Source organism: Micromys minutus, assembly GCF_963924665.1.
Source record: "Micromys minutus genome assembly, chromosome: 1".
Taxonomy (NCBI): Eukaryota; Metazoa; Chordata; class Mammalia; order Rodentia; family Muridae; genus Micromys; species Micromys minutus.
Window position 1 is genome coordinate 36355987 of NC_137969.1, and position 20379 is coordinate 36376365.

Here is a 20379-nt window from a genome sequence, read left to right on the forward strand (position 1 = left end):
AGAAAGAAAGCAACACAGTTGCCATTACAGTGTTCAGTGAAAGAGAATATTTTAAAGGAAGCACTAGACCTGGGGGAATGGTAAGCAAAAACAGAAACAAAACCAAAACAGTATCCTGATGATTCAACAAAAGCATTAGTATGTGTCTTTCTCCTCCTCTGCTTCTGACATGTTCATTCTCTGCCGGTCCTGGGTCAGCCTCTTCCTCTTGAGAATCTGGATTCTCAACACTGCAGTACAGCTGGGGTCATCAGCCACACTGGTGCCTGGTTATCCTGACATCAGTCCCCATGGGTAGAGATGGTGGTTCCTGGAGAAGAATGGGTACTCACAGTTTTCCCTGAACACAAGGTAATAATTGAATATGCTGCTCTATCCTTTTAAGGAGGGAGCCTCATTCCAGATCTCTGCATTAAAACCTGCTATCCAACTGTGACAGACGTTTCAGAATTAATAAATCATTTCTGTGTGCTTTGCTGAAGCACTGTGATCTGCATTAGAATACAAATACTAACAAATTCAAAATCAGTTCTCACTGTCTGTACTTAGAATACATTATTACATGTAATTAATGTCTCTACTCTAGTTTTCAGCTACTGCACTGTTTAACGCTGTTGGGATTAATAACTATAATAGTAATAAGAAAAATAATAGTAAATGGTGCTTGCCCTTTAACATTAAAATCATTTATTTATGTACTACCAAATGGCTCCAATGTTTACAAGAAAAAGTAGGCTGCAATTGGTTGTTGAACTCAGAAGATAATCTAAACAACAAAAAGCAGAGGTGGACTTTGGCACAGTCAACCCCATGAAAGATGGCTGGAAAGAGGAATTCAGTATCACTGTTTGGCAATGTCATTAGATATACAGTACACAGAAGATAAAGGTTTAATAATAGTGACAAATTATTGTATTCATAGTTTCTGGGAGTTCATGGCTTTTTTCTGAATAGTCCTTTCTCACCCCAAGTTTATAAATAAGTACTCAGAGGAAGACATCTATGGAGTATTACGTACTAAATAGTGTCAACACCTGATTTAATGGAAAATAAGCAGACCACCACCTTCTCACTATTACTTAAGTCACCTATTTGACTTGTTTAGATTTTACTTGAGGCCTCTGTTCTGGGTCCACTTATAAAGATTTCTATGAAGGACAACCTACATCAGTCAGGAAACTGCCAGCATTCAATACCTTTCCATCTGTATATGACAAAGAAGATTCACATCACTTTAAATAGAGTGAGACTGGAAGAAGCCTCACAACTCACACACATGTACACTTATACACACAAACATACTTTATACACATACATACAAAATACACAAATACGTGCATGTACACACACAAATAAGCACACATAAACACACACAAACACACATGTACACACAAAACACATACAAATACACACATGCACACACATATAAATACACATGTATAAACACACACATAAACACAAATATACATATACAGAAAACACACACATTCACACACACACACAAAAACACACATATAAATACACATATAAATACACATATAAATACACATATAAACACATACATATGCATACACATAGAAAACATACACAGATACACACACACTCATACACACACACACCTATAATCACTCACATGCACAGACACACACATAAATACATATATAAACACACATAATACACACATACTAAAACACACACACAAACATACACAGGTACACACACATACTCACAAACATATACAAACATACACACACTCACAAAAAAATACAAAATGTGTCTAGTCCATCTAAGACAGAAATCCATTATGCTAAAAGAAAACAAATATTAGACAATACAGTAACTTAGTAATTATGGTCAAATGTATAATTTTACTTAAAATCCTTAGACAAAAGGTTGAAATACATAGATAATAATGATAAGTAACTACATTTTCAAGTGAGGAAGTTCAACAGTTCCTTTCTTACCCTTTTACTTTTTGTGGTCTTTCTTCCTTTCAGAAAAAGAATGTCCCCAGAGTATCCATGAAGTAGTTATTGTCCAAATTTACCAAATTATCTCAGCACAACTCTCAATGTCATCCCTGGTGAAATATCCTTTCTGAAATCTCAATCCAGTTATCATCCCAAAGGGAGACAGCAAAGCTCCGCAGGGGGCATGGCAGGAACTATCACACAGCTTTATGGGAGGCCACCCTTCAAAGGAACTCTGCTCTCTAATTACAGGTGCATGGCTTCACTCATAGCTGAAAGCACCCCTAGTTAGCCAAGCTACAAGCCAGTCATTCTGACTGTGACATAAAAAAAAATTCTTTGATCTTTCTCACCACACAGTGGAGGTCAAGTATAGAGCAGTGCTAGGTCATACATTCAGCCTATTTCTGGATGTGTGTTTCCAATAGCAGCCATTAATACTACGCTTCCCACACATACATACATTCCAGGTACATGCTCACATATGTGCACACACATGTACATCATGGTCAGTGTTAAGCCCATAAGGGTGGGCTTCCAAATCACAAAAAAGTATGGCTGAAGAACTGGAAATTTTCCTTCTTAGCCCTTTGTCTCCGTTTTCTTTCAACTTTTCTACACTTGACCTGGAAATCTTGATGTCGCTTTAAGTTGGAGCTCCCCTCAGGGAAGACTCAGAGTGGGAATTCAAGAGAAGACGAGCTTTTGTGTTCAGACCTCCCTCCTCTCCCACTTGAGTGACCCAGTCCATATGAAGGAGTGGACCCCCAGCATGTAGCATGGGCTTCCATCTCAGTTCCAGTGCCTCAAGCCCGCAGCATCAGCAAAGGTTCTGTCAGCATGCCTAGGGAAGTGAGACTAGGTCAGAGGCCAGGGAGAGGAAGGAACAGGGAGGCAGGCCTGTGTGGATGCTTACTGCGGTGGTAGGCTGGTTTTCCTCTTCTTCACACTGTTTCTTTATTATTTCCTTACGGTCTTATTCTGTCCCTCCTCCCTCATCTCTTGCCCTACCAATATTAACTGTTCTTATACCATGAATCAAGGCCAGACATTAGAAATTATATCATCACTCCAGAAAAGCTGACATATTATACATCATGGTGATTACACCTTGACTTACTATATTTAACAATGTTCTATATGATTGAAAAGTGCTGATGGAAAATTTAAAAGCTCTAACTATAGAAAACATCTGGGATACAAAGAGAAATGTCACCTTGATTCAGCTTATATCACAAGTCTATTTGTATAAGAGCATCATATTGTACAGATAAAGTTATGTCATTTCCACTTGTCAGTAATAAAAGAGTCCTCACTTGTTAAACTATAAAAAAAAAAAAAAATACCGTGTACTGATTATAGACACTAGTTAAAGAATGGGTGTTTCAAATGTCTCCTTAGCCTGGTGGGGAATGGAGCTTCAGAGGAGAGAGGAGTATGAGGAATGCCAGGCTTAGAGGGGCAACGACATTTGTATTTCCTGTGATTCTCACAGATTAACCAGAAATGACACAATATAAATGTGGCTAAGGACTAAGCCTGTGAGCTGTGGGTGGTGGGTGTGTGGGCTTCGTTCATCCTCCGCAGTATGAACTGGAGCTAGGAGCATTTCTAAGGTGCAGAAGGACCCTCAGGAGCCTGCACACAGGAATAGGATGCTGAGGACCTCTGAGTCTCCTCAGTCATGAATCCACAGCTTGGAACCACTGCTCACAATAGGAGATATAAGGTCAAGATGGGACTCACTTAAGATAGAAAAATAGGTCAATAAAATATGATTGAATCTGGAAGTCACAACAAAAGCTGAACAAATAGGGAAGAAAATAGAAGGTAAAGGCAGCGGCAGAGAATTCTGGGAGCTTTGAAAGATGCTGTAGGAGTGGACATCTATAAATTCAGATACCCTATCCAAGTTCATGAACTCACTCCAGGACTGCAAAAAAGCTAGAGGTAGACACTGCCAGGGAACACAAAACTGTCCTACTTGACCTGCCTTGGCTGCTCAGCCTAGGGAGAAAGTAGACAAGAGAGCTGGCAGGCATACAACCAAACATCAGGCATCTTCAGGAAGAAATAACTCATTGAAAGAAAAATCCTGTGCACAGTACAGCTGGCCCAGAGCCTACTATTCTCAGGGTGCAAAATGAAAATAAATCCAGAGGGTTCAAACAAGATAGCAAGTGGTCTGAGATAGGATAGGTGCTGAGCAATGAGCAGAACAAAGATTCTACAATTATTTGAAAGGCGATCCTCAGGGAAAGCCATTGTGTAGGAAGCCTGTCTCCACACAGCTCTAGATCAAGGCACAAGCAAATGTGCACCGATGTTTGCAGGAACACCGTAAGAAGAGGTGAGGTTAGAAAAATGGGAAGGCCCGAGGAAGAGGTACTCTGCCCAGGTAGCCAGACCTGCCAGGACTTGAGGCAAGGGGGCTGCAGACAGCATCTCTCTAGTTGTAGAGGAGCTGCATCAGGACCACAAACCCAAGGTTAGGAGGTGGTTGCACTGATTGTGCAGCAAGGTGGGAGAATCAGCCCTGGCAGGATGATGGGCCACAGGGTTGTGCCACAATGTGAGGTTCTGGGTGCTCCCTGCAGGAAGCAGATGTCCTGATGATGGGTTGGGGTGGAAGAGTAGCCAAGGGAGGCAAAGAGAAGCCTAGGTTTCTGTTTAGGCATAGCTAATACAGAGCTACCATTTCCTGGATGGAAGTGACCATAGGTCCAGGGCCCTGCAAGTCACCCCTTCCTGATATCTGAAGCAACTTCAACCAATGAACATGCAGCCAAGAGCCAAGCTTTATAAGAATAGGGAGAAGGCCAAGGGAAAACTAAGGATGTGAGAAGTAGCAGATCATTCTTTAAGGGAACAGAGGGAAAATTAGTGTTTTAAAGGGACATTTTCTACTCCCAACATCCCTATAAATATTGTTTTAAGAAGAAGCTAAAATTCTATGCTTTTCTTTTTCACTCAGAGTTAACTATGGTGAATCACTTTTTCAGGCTCTGTTATGTATTACAAGCTAAGCATCTGTCATTGTTGGGGGTAGAGTAGCATCTGAAAGCCTGTGGCTTAGTTCTTAGTAGGAGGTGGTGGCATCAAGGTGGGGCTTAGTGAAGACAATTTAGATCACTAGAGGAATAACCTTGATAGGTGTATTTGAATCTCATCCTCTTCTTTCTTCGGATTCCTGACCACCAAGAGATAAGTAGTCTCTGACACATTTTCCCAATGAGCAGCTACCATACAGAAGCCCAAAAGCAACAGGCTAATCAATTATGAATTGAAACCTTTAAAATGTGACCTAAGATAAAGCTTTCTACTTTTTATATGGGAGGGAAGGAGGAAAGGTGGAAAGGGGTGAGAAGGAAGGAAGAGAGACAGACAGACAGACAGGCAGGCAGGCAGACAGGCAGAGACAGAGAGTATTTACAGAGATGGAACCCAGGATCACATACAGAACAAGACAGGCTGACACTGTCATTGAGCTACACCCCAGACTGTCTTACTTGCCTTTTTAACTTTAACATACATGTGCACATGTGTGGGTGTGCGTGCAGAGACCACACATGAATGTCAGAGCTCTACTGCTCCCCACCTTATTTTTTAGACTTAGTCTCTCAGTGAACCTGGCTGCCATTGAGTCCCTGGGATCCCCCTGTTTCTGCCTCCCAGTGTTGGGATGACAGGCACACATTGCTATATTTTCTTTTTTAAATGTGGGTGCTGGCCCCAGTTCTTCATGCTTGTGTGGCAAATACTTTGCCTTCTGAGCCACTTTCCTAGCCTCCCTGTCTTAAGATATGTTGATTCAGTAACACATGCTGATAAGCACATCTCTAACTGGACAATTAGAAATCTAACAAACGCCGACATTCCAGATGTTTTGGGGGCTCACATGTTTCTCACTGTGAAGCCTTTCAGAGTTTGAACTTCTGAATTTGTTTAAACTATCTGCTAGAAAACCAAACACATGTACTACAGATATTTCTTGTGCCAAGTATTTTGGATAAGGGGCACTAATTTGAGCTCTCACTCACTGTGAACCCTTTGGGAGGAGAATTCACTGGAGCTTTAATATGAATGTCTCTGTAGCAGCTTCCACATTGGCCCTAGGAGGGGCATACAATGATTACTTTATTTCTAACATAATTTTCCAATTTGCTGATTTCATGGGGGGCACACACATGGAGGTTAGACAGAGGACAACTTGCGTGGTCACTTCTCTCTTGCTATCTGGGTCCCAGGAATCGAACCCAGGTCCTCATACAATAAGTGCTGTTACATGCTGAGTCATCTCATGAGCCTAATGTGAACATTTTTATTGCTACTTTTCACAAGTACGCAGAGAAAAAAAATATTTGATAATTTCTCTCAACTGTGATATGCCTCTCTAATGTGTAAGTGCTTCACAAGCGAACCATGGGAAAAGAAATGCAAAGCTGAGCAGCTGCACGGGGAACTGGTATTTGTTTCTGGCAGGGTCACGCCCTTCTGGGAATCAATGTAGTAACATAGTCTGCTGAAAGCCATAAAATTCCCAGATGCACGAATTCACTAATTCTTCTGCTAGCTCCATTAAAAGACAAAACAAACAAAAAAACTTCCAAAGGAGGTCAGTTTTGGAGACAATGGTGTCCTGCGTGAAGTGAGAGATACAGAACTTCATCAAGAAATGGCTGACAGCCTGCATTTCCCCCCCCCCCCATCACTTATGCTCCTAAAGACTCTGGGTGGTCCTGATTTCGCATCCACCCAACCAAGGGAAAGAAATCTCTATGAAGTCTGAGAACTGGGTTTAAGTCAGAATCCAACTTCCAACAGACACAACCCAGAGCCATTCCCTGCCTGCACTGCAGATGGAACCCGGCTTCCTTTTATGGAAGCACATCCCTTATCCCTGCTGTGAGAAGCAGGGCAGAGCTTCAAGCATACAATGTTCAACGAAGGGGGAAGAAATCAAACCTGCCACTCTGTGTGTGTATCAAAGCAACTGTACTGCTGAGGAAGGCTAGGAGTGACAAGACACTGTGGACACTGGACACATTTGATGGAATTCTCAGTCTGCTCAGCCATATACTAGAGGCACAGATTGGGCTCAGTGGGTCCTGAGTACTGAGAGGGGATTAAGTTCAGCGATAGATGGCATTGTGGTCTTGGAGTCAGCGCAGGAGAGTGGAGCACATACGATAGAATATGCTGCATAAGATTCTCAAAGGTTAAATAAAAACGTATTCCTAAATTCCCATCTGCTCTTCACTTTTATAATTCTGGATAAATAATCTAAAGATACAGTCTATACAAAATTGATTTCTAACAAAAGTTAGTTCTACCCTACAAGCACATGGCTCAGCCTCGGGGTATATTTTCTTATTAGCAATTTGCGAATGTTCCAGAAACAGCCTTCTTGAGCTTTTCCAGGCTAGGACACGCCTGATTCCTTGTACTTGTGGGAACACTGACACCATGTGGTGGACTCAGCTCCACACACATGTGTCTGGCAACCTCTGGGCGTTCATTGTCTTGCCCAAAGACCAGTGGAGGCTGGGAAGGAAGCCGGGCTGGAATGCATGGGAAATATGACATAATTGTTTAAGATGGTACTTCTAATAACCGTTCGTAAGTTGTCCTGTGTTCATGGAAGCAACTGTTTCTCAGTTGTTTTGTATTTATGGACTTCCTTGATATTTTCTGGAGTCATAAATGTCTGGCATCAACAAAACCAGGGCCTAAGGGTGGAGACTCCAGCAAGCATTACATATGGAACGCACTACAAACACCGCAGGAGGCTCTGCCCTCACAGGGGAGACAATGCCATGCTATCAGTTTCTCCCATGAACTGAAAAAAGCAAGAGAATAAACTGTCTCTAATTTTAATGATGTTTATGTTTTGATCATCGATTCTTTAACGCATCCATCAAAAGGCCCTTGGCTTCATGGTAGCATCAATGAGGATTTTGTTAATGAATTTTCGATTGGGGCATTTATAGAAACTGTTCTTAACTAAACAATGGAGACTGTTAAAGGTAGATTATCTCTCATGGATAATTCTAGACACAGCCTGTGACTGAAGTACATTTCCCTCCGTGGGCACAGGAAGAGGAGCTCCCTGGAAAGTGTGGGACTTCAAGAAATATATTTGGAGTGATTCGAAAGTTGCTAAGTATATCGTATGAGATACAAACGACAAAGGAATCTAAGTCTTGAAACATGTAAACTTCAATTTAGAGAACCCAAATTTTCCTGAGAAGTGGGCTATGTAGATCGTCTACGTTGGCACTAGCTGTGTGTTTGTTTGCTTCATAGACATAATAAATTACTTAAAGATTCTCAAGAAACAGCAACCAACAATATCTGCAACCTCTCTGGTAAGGCCCCACTGGATTGTGTCTGCCATTTCAGAGGGCTTCCTGTGGATGGTGCTGCTAAGTGAACCCTGCGAAGGCTCAGAGCAGCGCAATGGGAGAGGAGCACTATGGCTCACATAGCCATTAACACAGAGCTTGTAAAGCAATACACAGCCCCACACAGGGAATGCATAAGGGATGCTTTGTCACCTATACATTCGGAAAGGGAGAGGTCATATCAAAAACACAAAGGCATTCAACACGTCCAACAGATTCAATCAATCACCCACCTCTGAAGTAGGGTTTTTCTGTATATGCTAGGAGGAGTAACAGAGACCATACAACTAGGCTAACCAAGGAGGTCAGGCAGGGCTTGGGTAGCAGACATTTCATTAGATGCTACTCAGTCCTAGGGCTTCCATTGTTTCCAAAATCAATGGCTAACCTCGCATATAAAAAGGTTTATTTATAGACTTTGTTTTACACTATTACTTTTTACATTACATTATTTTACATGATTTTTTTTTTCTAATAGAAAGCACATGTCCCAGAGAACATTCCACATCCATAGGTAATCATCATCGTTCCCTTCCTTCACAATTCTGCAGTCCTCAGTCATACTGAATCATGGTTGTTTAACCTCTCTGTCTCCCACTGAATGGCCCCTGGGTGTTGTTTAGCTCTTGCTATTACAAATAATGCCAGAAAAATGGTCTCCTCCTTCACCACGACCTCTGGCAAAGAAGCTTATGATCGATGATAGATTTCTATTTGTAGGATTTGAATAAATCTACTTCTAGTCTGGCTAGAAACCACCAAGTTCTCCACTTTAAACACTATAGCATTTTACATTCTCTTCAGTGACACATTTGTAAGTCCCCACAGATTAGCCAGCAGAGGTGATGGGAAAACTTCTAAAATTTTTTATCTTATAGGTAATAAAAGTGTAAATAGTCATTTTCATGACTAAGTTTAAACTATTTTCAACAATTTACATACCATGTATATCAGTTTTCTCTCTGCCCCGTCTATGCACTCCCATTTACAGAGAAATTAAAGATGCCTTCTCCCTGGCCTTCTTCCACAGATATTCGGAGTTTTATAGCTTTTACACCACTCTCACTTTCATATGGACTCTCGCTGTCCCTCCTCTTTCCCTGGAATGTATTTTTTATGCCTTTATTCTTCATGCTGTCATTCAAGATTTGCCCCCCACAGTCAAATTTATTAATGTTCTCATTAGCACAACTTGAGCTTGAGGCCCAGTCAGAAAATTATTCACACATGTTTTTGGTTTTGTTTTGTTTTTGGTGGTAGTGGTGCTTTTTTTTTTTTTTTTTTTTTGCTGGTTACATGCCAGATTTCAATGTGAACATGTAAACATGTAGACTTCTGACATTTGTATTTGTTCTGGCAGTTGCTGTGAAACATGCACACTTCTTCATGGTCACTCCCAGCCCCACTAATTGATGTTCACTGCCCTTGCTGTTGAGTTGACTGTACTGTATTCTATATTTTCTGTACAATCAGCTCCATGTTTTCCCACTGCATTGCTGCTACCTGCCAGAATTCTCCTCACAGTGCAAAACTTACTTGAAAAGACCAGTACGACTTTCCATTTCCCAGGCTTTTCAGATTTTCTTGGATCTTCTTGTTTGTTTTATTTTTTTCCAACTAAATTTTTATTTATAATTAACTTAACTGGTTCCAGAACAAAACCTAACTGAAACAATGGAACTGAATTACCTGTCCAAGAGTGTGCCCTCTTTTTTAATAAACAGTTCTGTGGTTACATATATTTGCCAGATCTTAAATTTTCTCAGAAATGTTTTGGATATTTTCTCTGAAGTTTATACCTGGGTTCTCTCATCCACAATTCACCCATATTTCAATCCACTATTCATCCATTCATCTATCCATCCATCCATCCATTCACTTGTCTTTGTACTTATTCAACCAACCAGCCATGCACATCTATATTTTTATGTTCCCATGTACATCAAAATAGCTCACACAAATTAGCAATGCTTACTACAAAATTAAACTACCATTCATTAGTGTAGGAAGCGTTACTACCTCATTATATAATAGCCTTAAATATGTGAGATGCCAAGCCCTTAAATATAACAGGTTCCCTACTCAAACATAAGATGTTTGTTTACTGCATGTGTGAAATATTAGAAGGCATTTCTCAACATCTCTTGGATAAAACAGGTTGATGAAAGACAAGCCTGAAAGAGTAATACGTTTATGGCCATCAAAAAGCATCTTCTGTTGATTTAAGTATGTTTAATAGCAAGACGAACACAATGCCCAGCTGATGCAATTAGTTCATGTTGGAACTTACTTAAGACTACAACAGAAGAGGTTTCCTTAAAATCGTTACCTAATTCTATTCAGTCTGATGTGATTTGTATGGGAAAGACAAGAGCAAGCATTCGCCCCCTGGGCTCAATGGAGCTTCTGGAATTGCATTAAATCCTCAAAATTGCAAACATTCTTTCTGGACAAAAAGAGGTGGCTACAATGAAGGTAGAAGTCTGGCTTCCACAGGGCATTAAAATAAGGACATCAAGAGAAGGAAGCTCATGAGGTCAGAGCATTAACTTGTGTTTTCAAGTGCACACAGAAGATCAGTACATCTCAGCACAGCTGTGCTCAGAGGCAGAAGTGCATAATTACCGGGGGCAGGTATTTTTTTATTTCCTTGAACTTTGAGACGTAATTGGACTTTTTAAGTAAGGTAAATTTGACTTTTTCTTAGGCCAACAATAAGGACTCGCTGTACCAATTAACTTCGACGACAGGCATTTTCCTCAGTCTGAATGAGCTGACTTTCATTAACCCCCAGACCTTGACAAAAAACAAGTCTAAGATTGTTCTCAAATAAAATTCCACATTCTTGACCAAAAAAAAATAGACTTACACTCTATGAAAACGCAAATCATTAACAAATCATTAAGCATTTGCTTGCAGAACCTAGTAGAAAGTAAGACTATTACAAAAACCTCGAGTCTCACAAACATAAAGCGTAGACATCACCCATTGGCAAAAGAACAGTGAGTGTGATGAGCCTTTGACAAATGGTAACACAGCGTGTTCTTCCTTTAAACCTCTCGAAATCACTGCTCCAGTGTGGATACAAATCTAATGGCTCTCAAGTTTTGGCCATGAACAAATTTTGGAAGATAATTTTTGATCAGAGGTCACTGCTTTCGGGTGTGTTGTGTGGAAAGACATCAAAGACGTGAGTGGTGGTGACGTGGTTTTGCTCTACCCTTACAGACAATTCATAGATCATGTTCCTCAGTGTATATCAGTGCCAGTGGGAAGATATACTGAATTAATACTGAGTCTTGTCTGGATCTGTGGAATAGGCAAAAGACAACTCATCTTTCATTTTATCAAGAAATGTCTGCAAGAAAAATTTACTCCTCGGGTTTAATGATTCCATAGCCACAACTTTCATATCTTTATATTATCTTAAAATTGTCATAAAAACTTAACCTAGCCAGATGATGGTGGTGCACCTCCATAATCCCAGGACATGGGAGGCAGAGTGGCCATTCCTGTCTTTACGTGTGTATGCCAGGCACTGAGCCATCTCCTTACACCCTGTTTAGATAAATCTTAGTGGTAAATATCGGGCTCTTACTAAAAATATTTAAAATACTTATATGATGAGATGATTTATACTGTTTTGGATATTTGCCGTGACAAGGAAATGTTCTGGATGCCCATTTTGAAAATTGGAAAAAATAGAAACTTAAGAGATTACTTTCTGGGTTCTGTGGACAAAGTGTAGTTACGGAGTTTAATAAATCCCAGTGGCCAGTGGCCACTATTAGCCTACTCCTGGTAGTGTGTAGGGAAAGTTTCAGAAAGTGTATGTAAATCTACCTAATCTATTGCAGGATTCTCCTTCTCTTGCTTAGTGGAATAGAGAAGAGTAGAAGCTGAAATATTGAACACTGTCCAAAAAGTAGGTACAACCACATTCAGCAAACAGAAAGGAAGCAATGAAGCGGACTGAAGCTAATCTTCAGTTTGGTCATCTGCAATGAGAAGTACTGTCTGGCTAGCAGAAGCACCTACTGGATCAAGTACTCACGTTCAAGTTCCCTTCAGACGCTGATTTCGAGGGGTCCTCATCACTATCTGCACCCGACAGCCCAAGATGCTCAGCCTAGAACACAGACATGCACCCCACCATCAACTCCAGGGGAAAATAAACAACAAGAGCAGACATCTTTAGCAGCTACAAAGGCAAAAATCAAAGCAAACAAACAAAACGAAACAAACAAAAAACTAGCACAGCCAACCTTGAAGGCAACCGAGGGTGCAAAGTCCATGCCTACGCCCCACCTTACGGACTGCTCTGAGACAGCTCCTAACCAAAGCACTCTTTCACTCCAAAATCAACCATGGGAAGAAACTTGTTTCTTCCTCTTCTTCCGTTTTTTTCACAAAGCATTTCTTTTTAAAAAACCTATTCAACTTAGAAATAGTAGAGGCTGTAAACTGGCAAAGTTAGAATAGCAAATCAACTAATTAACTAGGTCTTAAAGATCGTAAAGTTTTAATCTCTCCATAGTTAATGGATTGAGTATACACAGAAACCATTTACCAAACGGCTGATTTCCTTTCTATCCACAAGAGGCAAACAATAATAAATCATCAGCTGCACAATCAGGTAGGGAGAGCTAATTGGAAAATTAAATTCCCTAGCCTCCTAGTGAGAATCTAGGGACTTAACTCAAGGATTAAAACTTTCAATTAGATCTTAGGTTGGCATTTAGGCATGTTATAAAAACAACTAGTTTTGATACAAAATTGGCATGCATTAAAAATTAAAATATTAAACAATTAAGGCAATTCTTACTTGCCTCAGTCAAAATTATGTCCCTTTAAGGTATATACTTTATTAACATTTTATGGACATACACATTTGGTCACCTATATACACCTATGCATATTCTTCCTTAAAGGTAACATACCAGAATATAACTTTAGTTTGAATGCTTTCCTAAGTCCCCAACCTCAGATTATAGGCTGCACTGAGGTATCAGCTAGTCTGTCTGTCCTCACATCACAGGATTTTAAGAATCATTTTAAAGTTTCTTACTCAAAGTGCTTTTTATAGATAAAAAAAATGAAAGTCACACTTTGCTAAGCCCTGTACAATTCGGGATAGAGGAGTTACATCAAGGACTTGGGCAGGTCTTCATTCTAGCATTTACTAGTACTATAACTGACTAAATCACACAGACATGAGCTGCTCACCATGCTGATGTACAATGATGATCTTCTCTCTCAGGTTTCTAGAGACACTGGGTAAGGATGCACTTAGCTTGCAAAAGTCTCTAATTATAGCAAGGATAGAGGTAAAGAGCTAGGAAGTATATGTATCACACACACACACACACACACACACACACACACACACACAGAGAGAGAGAGAGAGAGAGAGAGAGAGAGAGAGAGAGAGAGAGAGCGCATCAACTAGCAGAGACAAGTCTGGGTAAGTAAGTGAATAATGTCTAGAGCAGAAATATATTTATATAAAGCAGTAATAAATGAAGGATGAGGTACATAAGAAGTGATAAATGACCCTAACAGTCCAAGGCAGAAAAGACAAGCTATTGCATAAGGAGATATTATAATGAACAGGGCAGACTGTACATCACCAGTAACTCTTTCCCTGATAGGACCTGGGTTCCTGGTGTTTGTCCTTCCCATTGTCAAAAGTTACAGGATCTCCATACTTCCAGTAAATACACAGTGGAGAGAAAGGAACACCAACCCACATTCAAAATTTTTGACCCAGAATTGTTCCTGTCTAAAGAAATGCAGGGACAAAAATGGAGCAGAGATTAAAGAAAAGGCCATACAGTGATTAGCCCAACTTGGGATTCATCCCATGGGTGGCCACCCAACCCTTACACTATTATTAATGCTGTGTTGTGCTTGCAGACAGGAGGAGCCTAGCATGGCTATCCTCAAGAGGCTCGACCAGCAGATAACTGAGACACATACAGATACTTACAGCCAACTACTGAACTAAGGACAGGAACCTCTATGGAAGGGTTTGGGGAAGGACTGAAGAAACTGAAGGGGATGGCAACTCTATAGGAAGACTAATTGTATCAAGTATCAACTATCATGGACCCTTGGGAGCTGCCAGAGAATAAGCCACAAACCAAAGAGCCTACATGGGCTGATCCATGGCCTCTAGCACATATATAGCACAAGATTGCCTTGTCTGGCCTCAGTGGAAGAGGATGTGCCTATGTCTGTAGAGACTTGATGCCCCAGGGAAGGGAGATGTGAAGGGGATGAGGGTGGAGTTGGTGGGGGAGCACCCTCTCAGAGCCACAGGAGATGGGGGATGGGGTAAAGAACTCTTTGAGGAAGGACTAAGAAGGGGGCCAACATTTAGAATGTAAATAAATAAAACAATTAAAATGAAGCTAAAGGGTCTCTAAACCCGAAGCTTTCACAGTTTGACTTACTAGCTAAACCAAATATTTTCCTACCTTTATATTTTGCTTCATCTGCTGGGGATTGCCTATTAGCGAGGGAGTTGCAGAATCAGCTAGATCTAAGGTGAGGGATAGGGAATTAGGGTTTTATTATGAACTGGTAACCAAGGGAACTGCGGAAAACACAGTCCCGGTAAGTTCATCTAAACAATACCAGGAACAAAAACACAATTAAGAGCCCTGAAGAATTCTGATTCCTTAATTTCATTTATTCTTGACATGAAAGGAAGAGGCCAGGAAAGGAAAGGGAAGAACAGGAGGGGGGTGAGCTACTTAAGAATAAAAAGATCTCACTAATGAGACATACACTGAGCACAAATTTTCAAAGAACACGGAAAAACAGGATGAAGAGCCCAAAATATATAATTATATACCTCATCCTTTACAAAGCAGAATAAGAAAAGCATTTCAAGGTTTCAGGAAGAAGGAAGAACAGGCCGTGAAAGCTCCAAAGATAAGAGAGTTTTGCTGTTCGGTGTCAGGAAGTTCATGCTGCAGTCTAGTAGAAGGTGCTGGTTGCCACCACAGCTGGGTGGAGCTTGGCATAGTTCAAGGACACCCGGCAAAGCACCCTAGGCTTTCGTTCCACCACCAGCAAGCACAGGGTAAATCACCAGACTAAGACTGCAAGTTCTGAAGAAAAGACCAGATCGGTCGCTGTCTGTCTAGGACAGAGGCAAGTCTATGAAGCTGAGCTGACACACTTCCTCCTCAGAGATGGAGAGCCTGTCCCATCTCAGAGAGTGGCATTGATGTCAACTATTTATATTAGTCTTTGTACAAACAAGGTATGTGTGGTATATGTGTGCCACACACACAAGTGTCTGGCTTTCTCCAAGGAGCTGGGAATAGAAACTCATTCTTATGCTTACAAAGGAAACACTCCTCTTACTCACTGAGCCATTACTTTAGGCTCAACTCTGTATTTCTGAGCCATATTTATTAGCAAGGAACAGACACTACACTTATTAAAAGAATACAATAGTGTTATTGTGTTTTTTGCCAGATAACTCAAAAGGTATTTATGATTTTGAGGCTCTTTAAATTGAGTAGAAAAACAAAGCTCTTCATTTTAACTCTTGGCAGTATGACTTTAAATCATTATACAATATTGTATTTTATTATAAATAGAAAGACTTTATTGAGCAAAGTATAACAAGATAAAAAACAAGTATAATGTTCTGTGGTTTCAGTCCTGTTGAAAAGGTAAAAAACAAAACCCAAAACAAACATTTAAAAACTACAGGAAATGGGGTAGTTCCTGAACAGATACATAAGCGCTTGACTGCAACCCCTTAAGACTTCCTACCTTAAGCTGGAAATCTGCAATCATCTCCATGGGTGCTGACCATGATATTTAAACTTAGTACGAGATTCACTCACTCACACTCCTAAGAGCTGTGCTGAGTTTCGCAGAATGACATAATCATGTGAGCATTCAGCAGGATATGGCTGAGGAGTCCAGAGGCTTTCTACCAGTGAGTAAACACTTTCCCCTTAAATCACTGCCTTAAGCCTCTAGTGAAGAATCAGTATCACTAAATAGAATTAATTTTTGAAATCCCAAGGCAGGTGCAGTGGGAATCCTGTGAGAAAATCCTTTAAATCCCAGAGTCGCTCGCATGCGACTTACCTTACTGTTGCTCCTTTTACTAACTTTGAAAAATCCAAGAAATGTTTTCTTCTCTTTATCTGTCTCATCATTGCCAAGTGATGATTTCCTGAGCATTTCTGGAAGAAGAAGAAAAAAAAAGGTAGTACTGTTATTTTTCAACATTTGAAACATGAGATTAAGTACTTCATTCGTTAAAACCTTAACTGAATCCTTTAATCTGTTAGTTCTAAGAAGAAAATTGTCACAATTTCCTTCCAAGCCTTCTGTGCTACCTCAAAGCCCACCGGTGCACAGGACATCACATGAAGTTCTTATATGGGTCTTTAGTGCTAAAGCGGCTTTGTCCTTGTGGAAGATCTTAAAAACTTAATCAATGGCCGGCCTAGTGAAAAAAAAAAAAAAAAAAAAAAAAACTGTCGTTTTACATTTTCCAAGAGCAGCATCAAAGATAGGAGAAGTTAACCTCAACTGTAATTTTATCTAGTGAAAAAAATCATTAAAATATCATCATTTCACTACAGTCAATATGAATGTGACAGATGCTGACACTTGCTTTGGTACCTAGGCTGCAAAGGCAGAGTTCACCTGAGGCTGGCAATACCTCTCCATTGGAGTGCTTCAACATTTAAAGTTCTAAATGCAGCAGATGCCTGCTGCTGCCCAGGCAAACAGCATTGCTCCAAGGATGTGACAACTGTGCAAACCCAGTCTGCCTCAGGAGCATAAGTAAGGTAAAAATGTAATTACACCATGAAACCCCTGTCCTTTCCTAGAAACATGGAAGAACAGTGAAAGAGACTTGGTTACTGTTTGAGCCAGAGCTTCAGGGGTTCTGGTCATCATTCTTTTTTCTTTCTTCTATATTTAAAAATCTGATTATTTTGTTTGATGTGCATGACTTTTTCCCCATAATACATGGCTGTGTACTATGCACATGCCTAGTATCCACAGAGGCCCAAAGAGAACATCCAATCCCCTACAACTGGAGTTACAGATGTTTGGGGGCAGCTTATATGTTCTAGAAGCCTAACCCGGGACCTCTGGAAGAGAAGTAAGTGCCCTTAGCTACGCAGTTGTCTTCACTGCAGTCTCAGAACTTGGATTTCCTCAGATTATATTCTCCCAATTGCCTATTCTGGGCTTTCACTCACCCTGCCCTTCTCTCCCAACACATAAAGATATGACAGAGTCAAGAAAAACAGAACAAAACCAAGACAGGGTAGGAAGATGAATTTTCCCAGATCAAACTGTAGGACAGCCAGGCCTCTAGACCACTAGTGGAGATATTTCCTTGTGGAATTTGACAAACTGCCATGAGTGCCCAAATCCAGCAAACTTCCATGAATGTTTTGGCCTAACGATGTGTGCTTTCATATCTAAGTTAAAGAAAAACATAAAAGTCAATGCATTTCAAAATATGTATGGAACGCACTGTCTACTCAACAAAGCCAAAACTGAGCTGAGTGATTCTTAAACTGTCCTGCAGGAAGCAAAGCTTTTGTCCTGTTTGGACAGGCCAGGGTACTTAATGACATGCAAGAGGCTTAGCTAAGGAGATTAGTGGGCTCTGATTCACACAGCAACCAAACTGAAGGACTTTCTTCCAAGATGCAGCTGTACAGATAAACATGCACACACATAATTATAAGTTAGTCCCATCAAACCACTTCTTTGGTGTAGAACTAAGAGAAAAAAAAAAAACTTCCACAACAAAATAATATCAGATCCAAACTTTGGATGCATGAATGTATCTATTTCTAGTTTATGTTAGTTTTGCAATTGAACGGTATATGACAAGGATATATTCAAGCTGGAAACAACCACAGAAACCCATAGATTAACAAGAAAGAAAATATGTTGCTCTCACACAGGTAATACCACAGTACCCATGAAAGTCATGGACTGAAAGCAAGCTGAATCTTTTGTTTCTCACCCTGAGTAGAAAGTGACTGGTCAAGAGACTGAGGCCACCTCATAAAGAAGACTTCTGATGACCCTGGTTCCAGAACCATACTCTTTGGAGAGGCAGCTTCTCCTGCTACTGTCTAACAACTGTATGGTGTAGTGGGGCCTCAGATTTCACGGCCCCAATCTAGGCCTCAAGCTGATAATATATCTTTAAGGGCTTTGCCTATGGATTGTTCAGAGACATAAGAGGTTCCTGATATTAGGTAAACACTGTAGAAAGGGGCGAACAAAGCACAAGAGATCTCTCACTGGCATCAGGCTAAGTCTCCATAGATAGCTAGCGAGGCTGTCCTACCAGGGCCGTAAGCTGTAGGCACATGGATTTCCCTGGAGAGCACTTTCTTTAAGATGAATGATCATGCATGTGAGCATAACACTTATTTTCAAGGCTCACATTTGCTCCTTAGTACAGAACTTCCTATTTGGATATATTAAAATAATGGAGATGAAGGTAAGTTGGGTGGCACCAGAGATGAAGAAGGTGAAAGTCCAGAGCAGCTGTTGGTCTAGATGGAAAAATGGAAACTGAGCAGCTCCATGGACAGAACAAGTTCCTGAAAGAGAACAGGAGGGACTTCCCACATGGTCCAAGTGGGCATTCTCATCATAGCTGATCTCTAAGATGCAGTCACCGTCATTCGACTCTAAACATGTGAGTAACGAAAGTGGCAGTAAATGTGCTTCTTCCTGGCCCCAGGCTGCCCAGATTCCCAAGCAGAATCTCCCAGGATGGCTACAGTGCTCATGTGTGTTCATGTCCTGTTCAGGACAATAGTGTTCCTTAAGGGAAAATGCTTGTGTCAGAAATTCTGTTGATGAGGCAGGTTGGCTATGAGCTGGTAAATGGGGCCAATAAGCCCCAACACTCAGGCAATTCATAGCAGAATGGGAGGCATGCAAATTCTACATATTCTCTCATTAATTTAAAAGACAAAACAAATCTGCTATCACTTTAGCCAGAATTACAAACTTTCTGTCAAAAATAAAAACCCATAGGGATATTAGCATTTTAGTATGTGTGTATGCTTATAAGAGTATGTAGAAAGTCAAAAAGTCTCATTAAAATCACAATTCACATGTGTATATATTTATATGTTTATGCTTATACAAAATTGTAAAAGTGTATGCAGAAAAATATGTATATGTATATGTATATGTACATGTATATATGACTTTCTAAATTTTAACTAACCCTTTGCATGCCCATATTTCTATGATACATGGGGGTCAGCTTCAACCCCAATCTGGTGGCAACTGTATAGCACCTAGGACAGATCTAGGCAGGAAGCACAAAAGTGAGAATAAAAAAGCAAGTCAAGGCAACAGGAACTGATGTTATTTCTGTACATGTCACTTTCACTTGAAAGTCTGAACTATCGAATTTTTCTCTTCAACAGTCTCAGTGATTTCTATGGATTAAAGTCACACAGGAAATTCACACAAAACGTAGTTCTAAAAAAAAAAAAAAAAAAAAAAAAAAAAAAACAGGATCATAACCTCAAATCAACCCAGCAAGCCCCCTCCCTTCTCCAAACGCCTCAGCCAAACTGAGTTCCTTTGAGTTCTGACAGACATATCACCTCTGTGCACCCTCCCATCTGGAGCCATGCAGAGTACAGCCTGTGGGCTCACACCGTACCTTGACAGCTCAGAGAAGGCTCAGACTGCGTTTTGGTCAGAAGAACTGGAAAAGGCAGGCGATGAGAAAATGAGAACAGCTTGGAGGTCTGCAGCAGTCCAAATCAAAGATCTAACTACTCCCTCAGCCTCAAGTGTGGGTTACACCACCCACAAAAGAGACAAAGGCATATGCAGAGCTGGCCTGTAGTTCCAGGCCTGGCCTCCTCATCCCATCAACAGGCAGCAATGCCTGCTGTGAGCACAGGGGGCAGCAGAGGCTTGGAATTCTTCGTGCTGTGCTTTCAGTGTCCAGACGG

General features: G+C 40.7%; 1 protein-coding gene across 3 annotated transcripts in view; it reads right to left on the reverse strand.

Annotated features, from left to right (window-relative positions):
• Positions 1-20379, reverse strand: part of COBL (cordon-bleu WH2 repeat protein) — a 218838-nt gene that overhangs the window by 107417 nt on the left and 91042 nt on the right. For 2 of the 3 annotated variants that reach the window (XM_080914148.1, XM_080914146.1), the window contains exons 5-7: positions 20082-20126; positions 16493-16590; positions 12429-12503 (exon numbers count right to left, since the gene is read on the reverse strand). In XM_080914148.1, the coding sequence (XP_080770274.1) occupies positions 12429-12503; positions 16493-16590; positions 20082-20126 (218 nt within the window). The remainder of the gene's footprint in view (positions 1-12428; positions 12504-16492; positions 16591-20081; positions 20127-20379) is intronic. The other variant, XM_080914147.1, reaches the window with a different exon arrangement.